The sequence below is a fragment of the Melospiza georgiana genome, chromosome 4 (assembly GCF_028018845.1).
Source record: "Melospiza georgiana isolate bMelGeo1 chromosome 4, bMelGeo1.pri, whole genome shotgun sequence".
NCBI lineage: Eukaryota > Metazoa > Chordata > Aves > Passeriformes > Passerellidae > Melospiza > Melospiza georgiana.
This window is the reverse complement of record NC_080433.1, coordinates 4176039-4194316: the sequence shown is the minus strand read 5'-3', so window position 1 is coordinate 4194316 and position 18278 is coordinate 4176039. Positions and strand designations below refer to the sequence as shown.

Here is an 18278-nt window from a genome sequence, read left to right as displayed (position 1 = left end):
TATATTCTATATATAATATAGAATATATTATATATTCTATATATTATATATAGAATATATTATATATATTATATATAATATATATAATATATTATATATATTATATATATTATATATATTATATATATTATATATATTATATATAATATATATATTATATATATTATATATATTATATATATTATATATGTGTATATGTATTTCCACTGAACAGATTTTTTTTTTCCTTTCTTAGTTTGATCAGGTTTCTCTGCTTCTGACAGTTGAGGCAGAACTTTTAGCCTTTTCTTGCCGTGGAGCACTCACAAACCACTCACTGCACTTCTCTGCAGTGCCACAGGTCTAGCTGTGCTTGAGGATCTGTCTAAATGCAAGTGGCTCTCCAAAGCAGCTTCATCAGGCACTTGGCTAATGTGAAACCTCCTTCAGAGATGCTGCCCTCATCCAGAGGAGAACAGGATTGTCTTGATTGCCTGCATCCAGCCTGACCTGGTGCTTTGCCTTTCCCAGCTTTTGGGACTTTGCAGAAGCTCTGATGTTTTCCTGGTTGAGGGCAATGCCATGTGCAGAGATCCATGGTCTCTGCATTTCTGGAGATACACAACAGACATGAGTCACAGGACATTTTTCCCTTTCTCTGCCCCAGACACCTGATGGTTTTCTTCTCTTTTAAGTGCACTATCCAAGAGAGTTTGTGACTTTTTTGCTGTTTTCCTGAAAACTCAGCCTGGTTGTTGGCTAACGCAGCCAGGAGCTCAAATGGGAACGAGAGTCTTCAGATGCTGTTTATTGTATAAATTGGCCTGATGTAGAGTAGTAAATTTAGGGAAACTTTCTGGGAAGGCAAATTCTTTGTCAGAGAACACGGACAGTTGGCTTCATGAGCCATCTGTGTCAGAAAATGTTGGAATGTGGGTGCTCAGTGCTTGTGAGTGCTCAGCCAGAAGATTTGGTGTTCCAGTCCCAGCAATAACTGCAGCACTTTGTCTTTGTTTTATAAAACAGGAGGAAGGAGAAGATCCCATCAGATCCAGGATAAAAGTGGAATAACAGCCTGCAAGCTGGCCATGTGCTGATGAAAAGTTGTTCTGGGTTTTGTAGCAGCCCCAGACTTTTGTACGAGGGGCTGATGGAAACTCATCGCTCCACACTGCTGGGGAAGAGAGAGGACCCTCAAGCAAAGGGCTACATCTTGGTTCCTCAAGTTCTCCTCTCTCCTTGATGGTCTTGCCTCCTGTGTCTTTGAACAGAGAGGCAGGTTTTGAAATCAGCCTGGCCAGAGGAGCAGGTATTCATTCTGCTGAAATAAACCTTTCCATGTTGTCCACAATAGTGATGAAAAGAGAAGCACCTCTCAGAGACTGAACTCATCTGTCAGGAAAATACCATTTGCAGGTAAGAAAATGCTATTCCCATCAAAACACATGGAACTTCTTCCAAGTGAGGCTAGAGAAGCTTCCCTTCACAAAGATCATTTTTTATGTGTAAAATGCAGAAGTGACTTGGCTGCATCCCATATCACAAGTCATTCATCCTTTTGCTGTTGTGCTTGAACAATGTGTCCTTGTCAATATATTTGACAGATAGCAGCTGGTGATAGCACTGATGGCTTTTAACTCTGGTGGTCCAAGACAGACATCTGCAGCTGAGTTCAGAGTGCCTCTTGCTCCACATTCACTGGAGGAGAAGCCAGGAATGACAGGCTCAGATGATGAGACAAAAGTTTGGGTGGTAAATCCCAGTTTTGGGCCCAGATGGTAAAATGATGGGCACTAGCTACAGCAGTTAGTAATTTCTGGTTTTACTAAATCTTCTCTCTGAAGGCTTTGGAAGACCTTGCAGAGGAATTTTTGTAGATTTTCAACCCAAAGGTTTTGTAATGTTTCAACCCAGAGGTTTTGTAGTGTTTCCTGGCACCTTGATTGTATTTGTTTCTGTTTTCAGCTGCTTAAAATAAACCCTGAGGTGCTGCTTTTTCTGGTGGGGTATTTTGTTTCACTGTCTATACAGTGTGGTTCATATGAGCTGAACTTTCTCTTTATAGCTTCACTTGTGAATATGGTTCAGCACCCAGGAATGCCTGAGCTCCTTCCCATGCCATATATAAATAGTGCACAGTTATTTCACAGTTTCACATTCAGCTTGCAGGCTTCCAACAGTATTCCCAAACCCCTCTCTACACCCATAGCATTCAGGTTCTTGATGTGACTCAACATCCATTACAGCAGAGGTTCACCCCAGGCCAAGCAAGCTCTGATTTGTGACTCCTGTGCATTGTCATCCTCATTCCCGGCGGTCGGCGTGGAGTCAGCAGCGCTCAGGGCTGCTCCTGTGGGTTTTCCCAGCCCTGTGATGAGTTCAGCTCCATGGTTAAGCCAAGAGCTGAGTTCCAGTACCTTGGGCACGTCCAGCAGTGCTGGCTCAGTCCATGCAAGGAAGTCAGAGAGGCTCCAGCTGGATGGATAACTAGCGGCCGCTGCCCGACGGAGATAAGGGGCTGCTCAAACCCAGGGGAAGTTTCAGACTCTGTCCCAAGCGTTGCCTGTCTCTTGTTTGGCACAGGACTTGTCATGTCTCCCTTCCTGAGGATTGGTTTGTCCAACTATGACAGTGGCCCTTACCTGCCATCCCAGGGGGAGGTGATTAACCCCTACTGCGCCGTGATGGTCAAAGAAGCCGTGGAGTCAGGTGAGTGGGGAGGGCTTGGGGGCTTCTGTAATTCATGTCTGTGCTTTTCTGGGCCGTTTCCTGTGTGTGGGTAACTAGAATGAGCCATAAAATAGGTTGGCTTGGAAGAGACCTCAAAATCATCCATTTCCAACCCCACTTTGTAAAGATTTGTGAAGCCCTTTATGTGTCCCAGCACAGCACAAATAAATTTGGTTTGGCGTGGTCTGCAAGGCAATCTGATTTTAAGATGGTGCCAGACAAATCTGTATCTCCAGTTTGATGAAATTATCAGCTGCATTACAAGCCCCAACATGTGACAGAGCAGATGAGCCAAGCTGGATTTGGTTTCACCCTTCTATGACCAGTTGTTGGTTTGTCAGTGGGACTCCAGACAGGTGAAATCTGAGTGCCCTAAAATATTCTGGCAGGGCCATCATTTTTAATCACTTTTTGGGGGGAGACTGACAGACCCAGCCACTTCCATAATTTAAAAAAAAAAAAAGGTACTCAAAGAGCCCAGTCTCTGCAGAAATAGTTAATTTATCTGTGTAATTGCTGTGCTGTGTAAAAGGTTCAAAAATGAAACCTCTTGAGAAGCTGTTTGCTGTGTCTGGATCTATGGATTGTTGCACATTTATTCTGGTTGAGCAACACTGATGAGTCCTCCTTCAGAAAACATTTATTCTATGTCTTATGCATGAAAATAATTCCAGTGAAAGGATAAAAAGTTTTCCAGTTGTGCTTTCAAAGGATCATGAAGAGCAAGACCGTCAGTGTTAGGAAGTTACTCATATTGGCTGATATTTGGCTTAAATCTTTGATAAATTTCTAATTTGACTGCTGTGATTCTTTGAAAAATAAAATCCACTCAGAAATCCCTATTTATTGAGAATCCCCGTGACTGTAATCCCCAGAGGATGTTAAAGTGGTTTTAAAAAAATGAGAATTTTTATATAATTCAGTATTTCACTGGGGTTCCTTTTTTATTCGAGTCAGCATTTATCACATTGAACTTTGTCTTGCCTTAAATGATACTTCAAATAATAATGGAAGATATGGTGAAGTAAATTCAAAAGGAAAGAAAATACTGCATGACAAGATATCCCTAAAATCTTACTTTTATCAGAAAATGCATTCTATTTTAGCTCTGTGCAGAGCCTGGCTGTTTGCTTTAATGAGACTTTTGAAAGCCATAACTCAAATTGAAATCTGTGTCAGTTTAAAAGTGAATAAAATCAATTTGGTCAGAACAGACCTATATTTATTTGTCTGACACAGAGCTGAAAGTGTTTTCTGGTATCCAACAAACACAAAAGTGTTTTCTAAGGGATATCATTTTTGTGCTCCTCAGAGTCAATAATCATTATAGTAATTATATTTATTTTAATTATTAGTGTAATAATTATAATTATTTTAATTATTATTATTATAAATCCTCCACCAACAAAAAAAATTGTGTTTGAGGGAACTTTTCTCCATTAGTAAGGGCTGAGTGTAGGAAAGTGACTTTTTGATATTGGGAGATTTCTGTTTGCTGGGGTGAAATTTCATCTGGTGATGGCTCAGAGCATGGTGGGACAGGATCTCCTGGGGCTGATCCACCTCACCCTCCCCTCCTAGGGTGGGCTGAAGCACCTGTGGGAGGTGTTAACCTGCTGGAGGGTGTTTAAATGTGTGGATGGACAACTTCACCTTAAAGGCACTGAGGAAAGCGAGGCCACCGCGGAATCCATCCACCCTGCAATTCCCAGGTAGTGCTGTGTGAGCAATCCCAGCCTGAGGGACACATCCACGAGGAGTGTGGTGAATCACACCCTGGGAAAGCTCCCCCTGACCACACAGAGCACTCAGAGGTCTCTGTCTGACGTGCAGGGAGCTGAGCCTGACTCCAAATCCCAGGAATGCTCTCCGTCACCATCCCAAGGAGCTGTCATGCTCTGGCAGGCTTCGAGAAGGCAAAAGGTCTCCAGACAAACATTAACTAAATATATTTGAGGTAGAATCATGGAATCATTAAGATTGGGAAAGACCTCCAATAACGTCAAGTCCAGCTGTGAATCCAACGCTTCTAGTTCCACCACTAAACTGTGCCTTATCCCTGCTTCATGATCATTTTTCTTTTGGTCATAATTTGCTCTCCAGCTCCCTAATTTGACAAAGAATTACTACTCAGTTGTAATTGGATGAAAAAAAAATTAAAAATTTTAAATATATATATATATATATATATCACTGATATACAAATTTTGGCTAAAATTTTGGCTTGACCAAGGAGTAGGAGTGGATCAGCTGCACAGCTGGTGAGAGATGCAAATCACCCTGGCCTTGTGCACTGACACTTGGCCATGAAGGAGTTTTTTAGGGCAGAAATGATTGCTGAGCAGGGCAGGACATGCCTACATGTTCAAGGCCAAGGAACAACCTGGTCTAGTGGAAGTTGTCCCTGCCCATGGCAGGGGGATGGAACTGGATGGTTTTTTAAGGTCCCTTCCAACCTGAACCATTCTGTGGTTCTATGTTAGCACTGGCAAATTGTGGGGGTTTTTGGTTTTGTTTTTGTTTGGTTGGTTGGTTGGCCGGGTTTTTACAAACACAACAGTGGTAGATGATAAATGTGTTTCCAAAACCAGGGAGTTTGACTTTGGGTTCATGCCAAAGGCTGTCCCTTGTCAACCAGCCATAAGGAAAAGGTCATTGGTCCCAGGGATCTGGGAGTGTTGAACATCCTCTGTGGACACAGGGATGTCACAGCAAGACCACAGTGAACAATTTCAGAAGTTGTGGATAGATCTCGGGCAGCCTTTTCCATTTTCCCACTTGCTTATTTCATAAAAGAAACCCTGTCACATTATAATGCAATCTGAAAAAAAAAAACACACCTCCATACAGTTGGAGGTGTTACAGCAATTTATAACTGATGACAAAATATTTCAGAAATTATGTGTGCCTCTGAGATATAAAAAGAGTCTGCCCTTTAAAAGTGGCTTCTGCCTTCACAAGCCACCTGGCCGGGTGCCATTTTGCCACCTGCCTTGGTGACATTTGCTTCATGAAGGCTCCTGCTTCATGTTTGAACTCAGCAAAGCCTCCAGGAAAAGCTCTCCCAGCCACAGTGGAAGCTACTCCCCGGGAAAGACAGTTGCAATTTCATTTTTCAGGAGCCTGGGGTTGGATTAATCGCTGGCAGAATTCCACAGCCGTCAGCGGGACGCACCAGGGGTGGCTGTCTGATCCCGTGTGTTGGGCAGTTCATTCAATTCCAGGGCTTGTTTATTTAAGCCTGGTGTCCTGGAGTGCAACACAAATGAAATCACTTGTTTTGCAAGTGCTGTGTTTCACATCTGTGGCTTTTTCACTGATGCAGCAGAGAAACGATGGTCCTTTACTGAGATTTCTGCTTTCCGGGATGCTGGAAAGTTTATGCCTCATTTTTGTCTCGGATTTTTTGTGAATTAGTCCTCTCATTTAGGGAAAATTTTTTTTCAGCATGTGTTTCCTTCCAGCTGCATGTTCTTTTCCATCTGGGATTATTTGAAATAGCAGCAGGGCCTTTAGAGAGAGGTCACAGGTCTGCTGCTCTTTTTCTCTTATTCCTTCAGCTTCAGCATTTGATGGGTTGAATATTTGCAGAGGGTGTGATATAGAACTTACCTTGAGTAAGCATCCAAGACTTTTACAGGGCTGTATGAAGTAAAACTGGCTCTGTGACATAAATAAATCTGGCTGAGATTCTTTTCAGAGAGACCCAGTTAGAGAGAAACCTCTGCAAACCTCAGAGATATTCATTTTTTTACCCATCACCATATTAAGATGCTGTGAAAGAACAGGAATTAAAGAATTAGGGAAAGTTTGTTTCATTGAAAACTCTACATCCCTTTGGGATAGTTACAGATCTGCAAGACAGTTCATGTTTTAACATCCCTTAGCTGGCTACTGGGCTGGACATTAATCCCAAAGTGCACCCAGCTTTTGGGGGGCTTGAAGCAAACCTGTCTCATTTTGCAGTGCTTTGGGACAGGTGATAAACAAGGTGGGATGGGATTCACCTGATTAGAAGTGGGTGTTTATGGTGCTGGAGTCAGCATTAGAGATCTCCTCAACAGAACTGATGGGGTCAAGGGTGGAAATTGCATTTTTAGGGTAAATGTCTGTATTTGGTCTCATGAGCAGCCCTCACTGGATCAATTTGTGTTCTCCTCTCAACAGAGAATGGCCAAGTGTACGTGCAGAAGAAGCCCACCATGTACCCACCCTGGAACAGCACTTTTGATGCCCACATCAACAATGGCCGGGTCATGCACATCGTGGTCAAGGACAAAAGTGCTGAAATGGTCTCAGAGACCACAGTGGAGCTGAAGGTGCTGGCAGAGAGGTGCAAGAAGAGCAATGGGAAGACAGAGATATGGGTGAGCATCACTCTCTCCTCCTGCAACATGTGCTGGGGAGCTCCTGTAGGGTAAGGGGAGGTGTCCTTGTGTCCATGCCAGGCTGTGGTGTCACCAGCAGCACAGGGGGACTGGCTGGAATAATGTTTGCAGACTACTTGGGCATGACTTGAGGGAGAGACTTGTCAGAAGAGAAGAGCTTGGCACTTTTATTTTAATTGAAACCTGCCCTGTGCTAGTGAGGATCCTGCTTCAGGTGAGCTGTGCCCACGTATTAATCCTTGCTGAGGAAACCCAGTGGGAAATAATGTTAGTATGACTGGCTGAACATGAGTTATTTTATGTTCTCTGGGGAAACGGCTTTAAAAAATTTTATCTGATATCAAGTAGCTGATTCACAGCTGCCTGAGTTCAGAGTTATGTCAGAGCAACTCCTTAAAAATCACTGAAGTTATGGTGGTGTAAATTTGAGCAGTCTTCACTGGAATGCTGAATGTGAGGTTCTGTTCCGTGTTAGTCCAAGCAAGAAAGATCCTGGCAGAAATATTTAAATGCAGAATCCAGCTAATATGAATCCAGTGGATTCAGATTTCCAAAGGCACTTATGGATGATGAGTCAGGTAGGTGGGAATTGCCAAGTCCATGGGGGAGGCCCCAAAAAATGCCTGAATCACACAGAATGACTGGGTTGGAAGAGACCTTCAGGATCATCGAGTCCAACCCAGCCCCAACACCTCAAATGGACCATGGCACCCCAATAATGAGCTTGCAGCATCCCTCAGGTTGACTCTAAAGATGTTAGACTTGCAGAACTGAGTGCCTAAAAGATTTCAGCACCACCAGTCTGAAGCTGGCTGGGTTTTTTGAACTGCTCCCACTTTCCCCTTGCAGGATCCATTGGGAAAAAGTTTTTTCTATAGAAAGTGGTGCTCCTAATTTGGTGTCTAAAAAGCTGCCCACATCTTCTGTGCTTTAATCACATTCATCTCTCCTATCATGCTGCTCTGAGTGTTTGATATGATGAGATCAACCCTCCTCTCTCTGTAGCTGCTCCTACCCTGCTTGTTGCCTCACATGGGTATGAGAAACCTGAAAATTAGCATTCATTGCTATTCATCAGTTCCCACTGGGAAAAGGAGATTGCTTGCAAGTCATCTGAAAAGATTTTCCCTTCTCTGAGTGACTGTTTAATGGACTTTTTTTCTTGCTTTTCACTTATCTCAACCAGCTAGAACTGAAGCCTCAAGGGCGAATGCTGATGAATGCAAGATACTTCCTGGAAATCAGTGGCAAGTGATTCTGTTTGTTAATTTATGGCTGTGATTTCTGGGCTGTGGGGCAGACATGGTGTCTTCACTAAAAGCAATGCCTATGTTATTACTGACTGATCCATAACAACAAACATAACTGCTTGAAAGAAAAACTCCAGAAAAGTGATTTTTATTGTGTGGTTACCATTCTTCTGTGATTTGCAAGGCAGATTTTTTTTGGCTGGTTTACCACTAAATGGCAGATATTCCCATTATGCTAAACAAGACAGAACAGATACATAAGGAGGCAGCTCCCTCTGAAATAATTCTGCTTTATGGACTGCAGGAAATTCATGGAGGGGCTGGAGCATGTCCAGAGAAGGGAATGGAGCTGGGGAAGGGTCTGGGGAACCAGGAGGGGCTGAGGGAGCTGGGCAGGGGCTCATCCTGGAGCAAAGGAGGCTCAGGGGGGACCTTGTGGCTCTGCACAAGTCCCTGCCAGGAGGGCACAGCCGGGGAACAGGGACAGGAGCAGAGGGAACAGCCTCAGGGAACAGCCTCAGGCTGGCTATTAGGGAAAATTTCATGTAGAAAGAGCTGCATTCTTCTCTGTTGAAGGAAATGGTTAAATTTAAATGCTTGTTTTTACTCTCCCATCTTTGTTGACAGAATTCTCATACCCTCAGGTGCAGGGTGTAGCTGTGAGGTGCAGATATCTGGAAGGCTCTTCCATTCGTAGAAACAGAGAAGCACTGAAAGCAGCCATGGCCATGCTGATATTCTCTTAACCATCCCTACCTTTAATATAGATTGGACTGCTGTTTGTGTGTTAAAAGGGGTTAGGGAGGCCAAAGCATGGAAAATGCAAGCTGTGCTTGTATAGCAAATATCAAGATCAGCATCAGATCACACAGGGAGCCAGTTCTTACAGGTTACCTGAGTGACTCACTGTGCAGTGCAGAAGTGAAACTAAGCAGAGATTGATTTTCTGTGTGAATTTTAGATTTGTAGGCACAAGCTCATGTAGAAGTGTGTGTGAAGTCAGAATTGGTTTGTTTGCTGTCCCAAAAAGTTTAAATAACTATGAATTACAACAAGGGCACAGCAAACAGCAAGGCAAGTGTTGGCATGGAAAAATAAGAAAAATATCCTGGGACATAAATATCTGCTTAATGACACATGTATATGCACACAGAAACAGAAAGGATTCTGTTAAATACCCACCAATAAAAACAATTTTATATATATATATATATACATGTATGTATATATATATGTATGTATGTGTATATATATATAATATATATACACATGTATATATATATATATATACATGTATGTGTATATATATATATATATACACACATGTAAGTTTGTGTCCATATATCAGTAATTATTAATTTTTATGGAATTTCATCCTTTTTAGGACATGTTTCTTCAGCCATATAGAGTTTTATGATTAAATTACCTCTCATTGGGAAATTTTTGTTCTAGGTTTCAAGAGCAATGTTATGAATAGTCAAGAGAGCTCAGTGCCCCAAGTCTAAAGTCATTTCAGGGTAGGAATGGTGGATAAAAACCATCCAAATGAGACTTTTCATAAAATGGGTTTAATAAAATGGTATTTCTTTGAGTATTCATTACCATCAGTGAATCATCAGCTTCAGTCACATAGTACTTGGGCAATTTGCATTTTCTGAAGGTACCTGATCAGGACAGGGTACACCCAAATACCTTTCCTCTCCTCCCAGATGCGAAGGACCTGGCTGACTGTGAGACTGAAAGCTTCTTCTCCTTGCACCAGCGCAGGGGGGCCATCAAACAGGCCAAAATCCACAACGTCAAGTGCCACGAGTTCACAGCCACCTTCTTTCCACAGCCCACCTTCTGCTCTGTGTGCCACGAGTTTGTCTGGTAAATGCAAAAGGATCTGGGCTTCTGCTCCTTTGGACCCCAGGAGCCCTTTCTGGTGTCACTGTGGCGCTTGGGAACGTGGCTTGGTGTTGGACATGGAAATGGGCAGCATTGGGGCAACGTGGGCGAGATCTGGGTTAATGGTTGGGCTGGAGGATTTTAAAGGTCTCCTCTGGATGATTTTAAAGGTCTTTTCAAGCCTAAAATATTCCATGATTCCCTGTTAAATATCTGTGCTCCTCCTGTAAGACCCTAGGCATTTTACGTGTAGAGTTATTGCATCGCTTTAAGGATGTGGTTTGCAGTTGTAATTCCATAATTCCAACTGTGAAAAATTCCCCTCATTTTTAAATTTATTTTTTACAAATATTTTTGGGTTTGGCAAAATGCACAGGTATTTCTCATTGGTCCAGTTTGCTGTTGGGATTTCCTGAAATTCAGGATGTGAATGTGTGCTGAAAAGGCTGTGAGAACCATAGAGAATCACTGCACCATCAGATTAAATGAGGATAATGAAATTAAATAATCTCTACAATGAGTGATAAAAAGCAAAGCAGTTTTGTTCTCCTTCTTTGATAATTATTGCTCTTCTTTCTTCTACTGAGCCTTTCATACAACTCAGCATTAACCACCGCTCTGTTCATTTCAGGGGTCTGAATAAACAAGGCTATCAATGCAGACGTAAGAAACTTTCTTTTGTTTTCTTATTGGCATTATTTACTTAATATTTTCTTAAGGAATTTCTTTATTAACACCATGACACCCTTGCTGTTGCAGAATGTAACGCTGCCATTCATAAGAAGTGCATTGATAAAGTAATAGCCAAGTGTACAGGATCAGCAATCAATAGCAGAGAAACAATGGTAGGTTGTATTACTATTATTGTTGTTTTATTTTATTTTATTTTATTTTATTTTATTTTATTTTATTTTATTTTATTTTATTTTATTTTATTTTATTTCGATTCCCTTTAAAAATCTTGAGTGTCACTCAGATCTCTCCTACACCACTGCAAAGCAACTTGTGATGAAGCAAAAGGACCTACTGAGCTAAGGACTCTGTGACCTCATCTGTGCCCTTTGCTTTTTATGTTCCCAGTGATTTCATTACCTCCTACTTAAGATTTACACAAATGCAGCTGTAGAATAAGCAGTTGCTGAGTCAGAACTGACATTTTTCTAATGCATAAAGTATAACTCAGAGGGAAGTAATGGACATGAGGTGAAGATTTACTGGAGAAAACTCTTCACTATCCAATGTTAAGCTGGACATCAGGCTGAATTTTCAGTTTTGTGCTTGAACAAATCTGTGCTTGCATGTTGTTTGAAACAGTCAGTGGGAGATCTGATATCTCTGCTGTTATTTGCTTTATTTTTCTCATGTCAGTTTATTCTAAAATTTTCTTTTTGGTAGGCAAACCCAGATCTTAAACTCCTGATAGCACTATTCCCTTTACCTTGTGTCCTACAACTTCTGTTCACTCTCAGTCCCACCCTGACTAGTGTTCTCCTTCTACAGTTTTTATCGATGAGATTGCTCTCCCTTCTCTTCTGACATCTCCAGGGTAGATGTAACCAACTTTGTCATCACCTTTCACACTAAAAGAATTACAACAGGCTCTTCCAAGGAGTGATTCATGACAACAAATGTAGGCATCTATTTCAGGATGAGGTGAATGATTTTTAAAAGTACCAATGTTTTCCCACTGAGAATTAGCGGAGCCTGGGTACGTTAATGAGGCACAAGCTGTTTTTTGGTCAAGGCCAGGGATGAAATGACCCAATTCCCTCTGAACTGCAGTCACTATGTATCAAAATTTGGGTTTGTGAGCCTGATAAGCAATTTCTGCTTGGCAGTCATACCCAAGAATAAAAGAGCAGTAGAGAAAGTAACTTCTGTGGTACGGGTTTGTTTTTTCCCCACGGCGCCGAGGTGGAAATGAGGAGTGGATTTTCAGCCTGGCTTTTGTCTTGCAGTTCCACAAGGAGAGGTTCAAGATCGACATGCCCCACCGCTTCAAAGTGTACAACTACAAGAGCCCCACGTTCTGTGAGCACTGTGGCACCCTGCTCTGGGGGCTGGCACGGCAGGGGCTCAAGTGTGACGGTGAGTCCTGGCCAGGGTGGCACCAGCTGGGCCACGCGTGGGAGGGGTCGTTGTCTTTGGAGGGTGGCAGTCTGAAAATCCAAACCGCATTTATCGCCTTTCTCTGTAAAATCACTATGAGGTGGCACCCAGGGGGGTTTCTGTGGTTGAGATGACCTCTGAGGTATTAAAAGTCTTTTTTCCCAGCCTCATGACCAAAGAAAAAGTCGAGATTCCTCGGTTCTGCTATTTTTTTTGTTTGTTTGTTTATTTGCTCTTATCTATTCCATTCTTTCTCTGACCTGCTGAGATCTGTCCAGCAGGTTGGGTTGTGGCACAGTCCCCGCCCTTGGGGTGGTGTTGGCTTTGTATACTAACAACTACCTGCACTTTATTTACAATAATTTTCCAGTACCTATCACCTATGTTAGACAGTCTGTCTGTGCTCTAAACCAGTCCAGAAGTGTCACCATCACAGCAGAAGATGGAGGACAAGAAGAAGGAGAAGGACAGGACACACCCAGATTCCTCTCTCTTGCCTCTTGAACCCCCATTCTAAAACCCCAAAATTGCTCTTTTTCTTTTTTCTTTTTTCTTTTTCACCCTGTGACAAATTCACCATCATTCTACTCAAACTCTTGTGGCTTGTAACTCCTCACACAAAGTTGGTAATTGTTTCCATGGGCTAAAATCAAAGGCACAGGTGTTTGTGACTCCGTGCCAAGGTCTCTGAGCCCCCTGCCAGGGTCTGGAATCACCCAGGGCAGCCAGAGCAATGTCCTGGGTTCTGACAGCACCCAGGAGGGTGAAGGAGTGGTCTACAGGACTGTCCTTCAGGGAGGATTGTTCTTCAAGAATGAGGACAACTGTCCATGAGCTGAGAGATGTTTGATCCAGCAGGATGATGAGTTGCTTCCCAAAGGGACAAAGAGCACCACAGTGACCCTGTTCATCTCCCAAATCACCCCCAGTATGAACTGGCAAGCTCTATTTCCAGTGTCAGACCCAAGACATTTCACTGTCTTCATCATTCCAAACTAATGGCAGGATCCTCTTCTGTGATTACAGTTTATCTCTGAGATGGTGCCTTGTAATTTTAGTAGCCTGTACCTGCAGAGGCTGATGGATGTGGAAATGCAACTTCTAGCCAGGAGAAAATACAAAAACAGTCTCCATAGGGAACCAAAAAACTCCCTGAGTGCCATCTCAGGAGCTCTTTAGGTGGCTGATCTCTGTCCCTGGCCAACAGCTGCTCCTGCCCAGCCCTTCATTGTCCTCGTGTTCTCTCTTTCAGCCTGTGGCATGAACGTCCACCACAAGTGCCAGGCCAAAGTAGCAAATCTTTGTGGAGTGAACCAGAAACTGATGGCTGAAGCTCTGGCAATGATAGAGAGCACCCAGCAGGTAAATAGTTGAAGTATTTTTAGATACTGTTCTAGATTTTGGCTTTTATGAGTCACACTCAAGAAGTCATGGTGTTGTTCATAAGCTTGGCATGTGATTTTGGCTCAAAAATTTGCTGGTTTCTGTGCCCCAGGCTCGCTGCCAACGTGACAGTGAGCAGATCTCCAGGGATGGACCTCTGGAAATTGGCTTCCCTGTTCCTGTGAAGGATGTGACACCACTTCAGACCCTGCCAGCATCAGGGAAAAAAGGTAATTCCTCCTGGTGATACAGGACAGAGCTTTGCTGTTGTTTGGTTGGTAACTGGTGAGTTGGGTGTGACACGAGTGGGGAATTTATTGCCAAGATCTAAACAGGATATTTGGAATCCTTCTGATCACCATGGCCAATTTTCTTTCTGATTTCATCTTTTTGGGTGGAGGTTGAATTCCAATAGCTTTGAAAACCACTGGTAGGCCTCCACTTCACTCACCCAGGAGCTGATCTAGGTGTCACAGCCCTCTATCATACAAGGACAGATGTTTAGGAGGGTAAATGGGAGACTGTGCCCTTTGGACCCCAAGGAAAAATAAATTGTGTCCCCATCTGTTTTTATTTGTGTTCCGTTCAAGTAGAACTGGCTGTGCTGATGTGAAACAGTGAAGCCTCAGGTGTTTTCACATCTGTTTCACATGTGGGTGAGTTTGCTGAGTAGTGTTCAGCATTTTAGAGCAGTTACAGCAGTGGGATAAATCCAGTGAGGGACAAAATCTCTTACAAGTTCTTATAAATCCAGGTTAGTGGAGTATTGGAAAACTCAGAGTGATTCCACTCCAGGCTGGCTGGAATGGTTGATCTGGAATGTTTCACATCCAGAGCAGGAGCACAGTGTGAAAATGCCATCCCAGCTTTTCACCCAGCTTTGCCTAGGGTTTTGAAAAGACCTTGAAAAAATGAAACTGCATCATAGTGGCAAGCAGCAAGAAGGACTGGAGAAGACAAGTGGCCAGAAATTAGGGATTTGGTGCTATAAAACAGAAAGATGAAGGAGTTTGTAACGTGGTTTGTGAATTTTAAAAAAAGCTACTGAAGAAGATGCAGCTTCCACTGGAGTAAAGTTTCCTCTGGAGAGAAAGCAGTGTGGGAGCAGAGCCAATCTACTCAGAGATGGCCACCACACTTCCATTTGTCTAAAATACCCTTTTAAACCTCTAAGCAGAATACCTGTGAGTGTTCTGGGGATTTTCTGCTCCTGTCCAGAGGTTTATTTGGGTGCTTTGATGTGTGTTGCAGAGCCACAAGGCATCTCCTGGGAGACCCCAGTGGAGGGCACAGTGAAGGGAGAATCCCTCATAGAGTCAGACTTGGGAGAGCAGTCCCAGGAGCAGCAGGAGCACCAAGTGCAGTTAAAACTGACCATTGAAGATTTTGTCCTGCACAAGATGCTGGGGAAGGGCAGTTTTGGCAAGGTAAGAACTGGGACTGGGACACCACTGTGGGCATTTGCACGTTGCTTTGTGTGGCATTAAATAGATCTGGTTTGAAGGGACACTTAGGGAAAAACACAGAATGGAATCATTTAGGTTGGAATGAATGGAATCATTTAGGTGGGAAAAGACCTCCAAGGTTTTTCCATCCAACTGCTAACCCAGCACTGCCAAGTCCAGCACTAACTGTGTCCCCAAGTGCCACATCCACGTGTTTTTTGAGCACTTTCAGGGATGGTGACCCCACCACTTCCTTGGGCAGCCCCTTTAATGCCTGACCACTCTTCCAGTGAAGAAATTTTTTTTGAATATCCCATCTCAACCTCCCCTGGAACAACTTGAGGCCGTTTCCTCTTGTTCTGTCCCTGTTCCCTGGAGCAGAGCCTGACTCCCCCTGTCTGTCCCCTCCTGTCAGCAGTTGTGCACAAGGTCCCCCCTGAGCCTCCTTTGCTCCAGGCTGAGCCCTTTCCCAGCTCCTTCTGGTGTTCCAGCCCCTTCCCCAGCTCCATTCCCTTCTCTGGACATGCTCCAGCCCCTCAGTGCCTTCCTTGTAGTGATGGACCCAGAACTGAATACAGGATTTGAGTTGTGGCCTCACCAGTGCCCAGTACAGGTCACTGCCCTGGTCCTGCTGCCACACAATGGCTGATAAATCTCAAAATCTTCAAAGAATCCTTCTCTGGCATGGCTGAATCCTGAACTCCATCTTCTCCACACCTTGTCCTTCTCCCTGTCCCATTAGCTGCTCTCTCATGACAGGACAGGGATGCCCCAGGCAGGGTTTCAATTTCCCCTTCTGTGCAGGTTGATGGATCCAGGATGTCGTAGACGTCTTTTTGTGAAAATCCTTTCTTAGGATTTTTCCTGCTGAAGCTGGGAAGTTTCAGCAACAAAATGTAAACAATGATTATCTGCTGCTGTAGAATGCAACAAGTTCATCTGTGATTGGCCCATCTTAGATGTTTATAATTAATGGCCAATGAAGGACCGAGCTATCTCAGACAGAGTCAGAGAGAGCTGCCTTTTGTTATCATTCATTCTTTTCTATTCTTAGCTTAGCTAGCTTCTGAAGAAACCTTTCCTTCTATTTCTTTTTAGTATAGTTATAATGTAATATATATATATATATCATAAAATAATAAATCAAGCCTTCTGAACACAGAGTCAACATCCTCATCCCTTGCCTCATCCAAGAACCCCTGTGAACGCTGTCACACCAGGATATCCCCAGAGAGCTGGTGGGAAAGGTCTCTGTGCTCTCCCTCTTCACAGGGAGGTGGAAGCATGAGCTGAGGAGCTGAGTGTGGATCAGCTCTGCTCTCAGAGCAGCAGGTCCCAGCCGGGAGCAGAAACTGCTCTTTCCAGCTCTGATCCGTGCTGCAGCCCAAAGCAAATTCTGCAGCAGCCAAGGATTTGTGCTTTTGAAACAAGAACCACCTGTTTTCAGTGGATTCTTTAATCCTGGTGAATTGTGGATTGTTCTTCCCCACTGCAGGGGACTCGTGTTACTCAGTGCCAGCACAGAGCTGAGAGAAGCAATTTCAGAGGGACTCCCCATTGTGTTTTCACAGCCAATAAGGAGAAGGAATATGGATCACATTGCCCGCATCCCACTTCTTTCCAAGGGGGAAACTGTGCCTTGACAAAGGGCTGCCTTTTGTCTGCTAAATGATCTGGAGCAATTGCTGCAGCCAGTTCCTCCACTGGTAAAATATTTCCTGTGTTGGCCTTTCATACTAGAAAGTAACAGAATCATAGAATGGTTTGGGCTGAAAGGGACCTTAAAGACCATCTATTTCCAGCTCAATGCACAGGGAAATTTTCCACTAGAAAGTGTTGTGTCCACTTGTCATGTCCTCAGTTTGCATGGGAGCCAGAGCTGAAGCATCTCACAGCTAAACCAGAGTACCCCAAACCAATATTCCAGACTAACCTGCAATCAAGAGTGTGGATATAATATATAAACATTTTTATTGGAAGTAAAGGATCTCTGGAGGTCTTCTTATCTAAACCATTCCTCAAAAGAGATCTCATGAGAGGTGAGAGGTGTTCATCTCTTCAAGTCCTGAATGCCTCCATTGAAGCACATTCTGTACCTTGTTTTAGCCCTCATGCTGACACGGACTCTGCAGGTTTCTGCATCTCTCTGAAGTGCACATCTCTCTGTGGGTGTGGAGAGGATGGGCCATTTTGTGCCTTTCTGCAACAAAAACTCACCCACAAGTTTCCTGTGCTGGTGTCACTCCTGGTGCCCTCATTTGCTTGGAGAGAGATTCACTTCCCCATAGAGGGGACAAGGTGTCACATCTCAGTGCCTGTGTGATCCTGGGGGGCTGAGGGGCAGATCCTTGGGGATATCTCCCACCACCCCCTCTGGATGTGCTCTGGCATTGCCTCCCCTGCTCCTTGGGAGCCACAGCACAGGTCACAAATGCAGCACATTCATTCCCCAGCTTCCCCAGGAGAGCAGGGCCCAGCACAAACATGAGGGTAAAAAGGGAGCCTGCAGCATCAGCACTGTGAGCATTTCTGGTCATTCAGTGCAGAGACAGAGGGAGGCTCTACTCTCTGTCTGGTGCTACAAAGTGAAATGCAGCAGTAGTCAAAAGGATAAATAAAACTTTTGTCAGGGCTAAAATGTGTCTGAGCTTACTCAGTAAATAGTGTCTGGCAGAGAACTTCAAAGACCTCTTTGAAGAGGTCTTAAAATAAATTGTACACATTTATTCAGTCTATAGAAACAGGGTCAGCAGGCTGTTAGGGTGAAGATCAGGACTGTCACTGCCTTCCAGGAGAGACCTCTTTGCTCTGTGGTCTCTAGAAACCCTTCTCTGCTGCTCTGGGTTTCATTTTCCCTGCCTATAAAAATAGACAGAGGTTGTAACTCCTCTGGGAGGTGTTTTCCCATTCTCAGAGAAGAGCCAGGGACCCAGCCTGTGTGCTCAGACCTGAAAACTGAGAGGAAGGAGGGAAAGACATCTGATATAAAACCAGTCCAGCTACTGGTGGACATCATTTTCCACCTGCTGAAGAGCTGGTGCAGGATATTTGCATTTCAAATGCTGACAAAGCATTATTCTGTGTTTTATTATTTGAAGTCAGAA

General features: G+C 43.7%; 1 protein-coding gene across 1 annotated transcript in view; it reads left to right on the top strand.

Annotated features, from left to right (window-relative positions):
- The first annotated feature begins 1137 nt into the window (after positions 1-1137).
- Positions 1138-18278, top strand: part of PRKCQ (protein kinase C theta) — a 38507-nt gene continuing 21366 nt past the window's right edge. The window contains exons 1-11 of the mRNA XM_058022391.1: positions 1138-1395; positions 2563-2688; positions 6877-7076; positions 8284-8344; positions 10057-10219; positions 10869-10900; positions 10997-11082; positions 12196-12325; positions 13599-13708; positions 13842-13959; positions 14981-15156. Coding sequence (XP_057878374.1) covers positions 2571-2688; positions 6877-7076; positions 8284-8344; positions 10057-10219; positions 10869-10900; positions 10997-11082; positions 12196-12325; positions 13599-13708; positions 13842-13959; positions 14981-15156 — 1194 coding nt within the window. The 5' untranslated portion in view covers positions 1138-1395; positions 2563-2570. The remainder of the gene's footprint in view (positions 1396-2562; positions 2689-6876; positions 7077-8283; positions 8345-10056; positions 10220-10868; positions 10901-10996; positions 11083-12195; positions 12326-13598; positions 13709-13841; positions 13960-14980; positions 15157-18278) is intronic.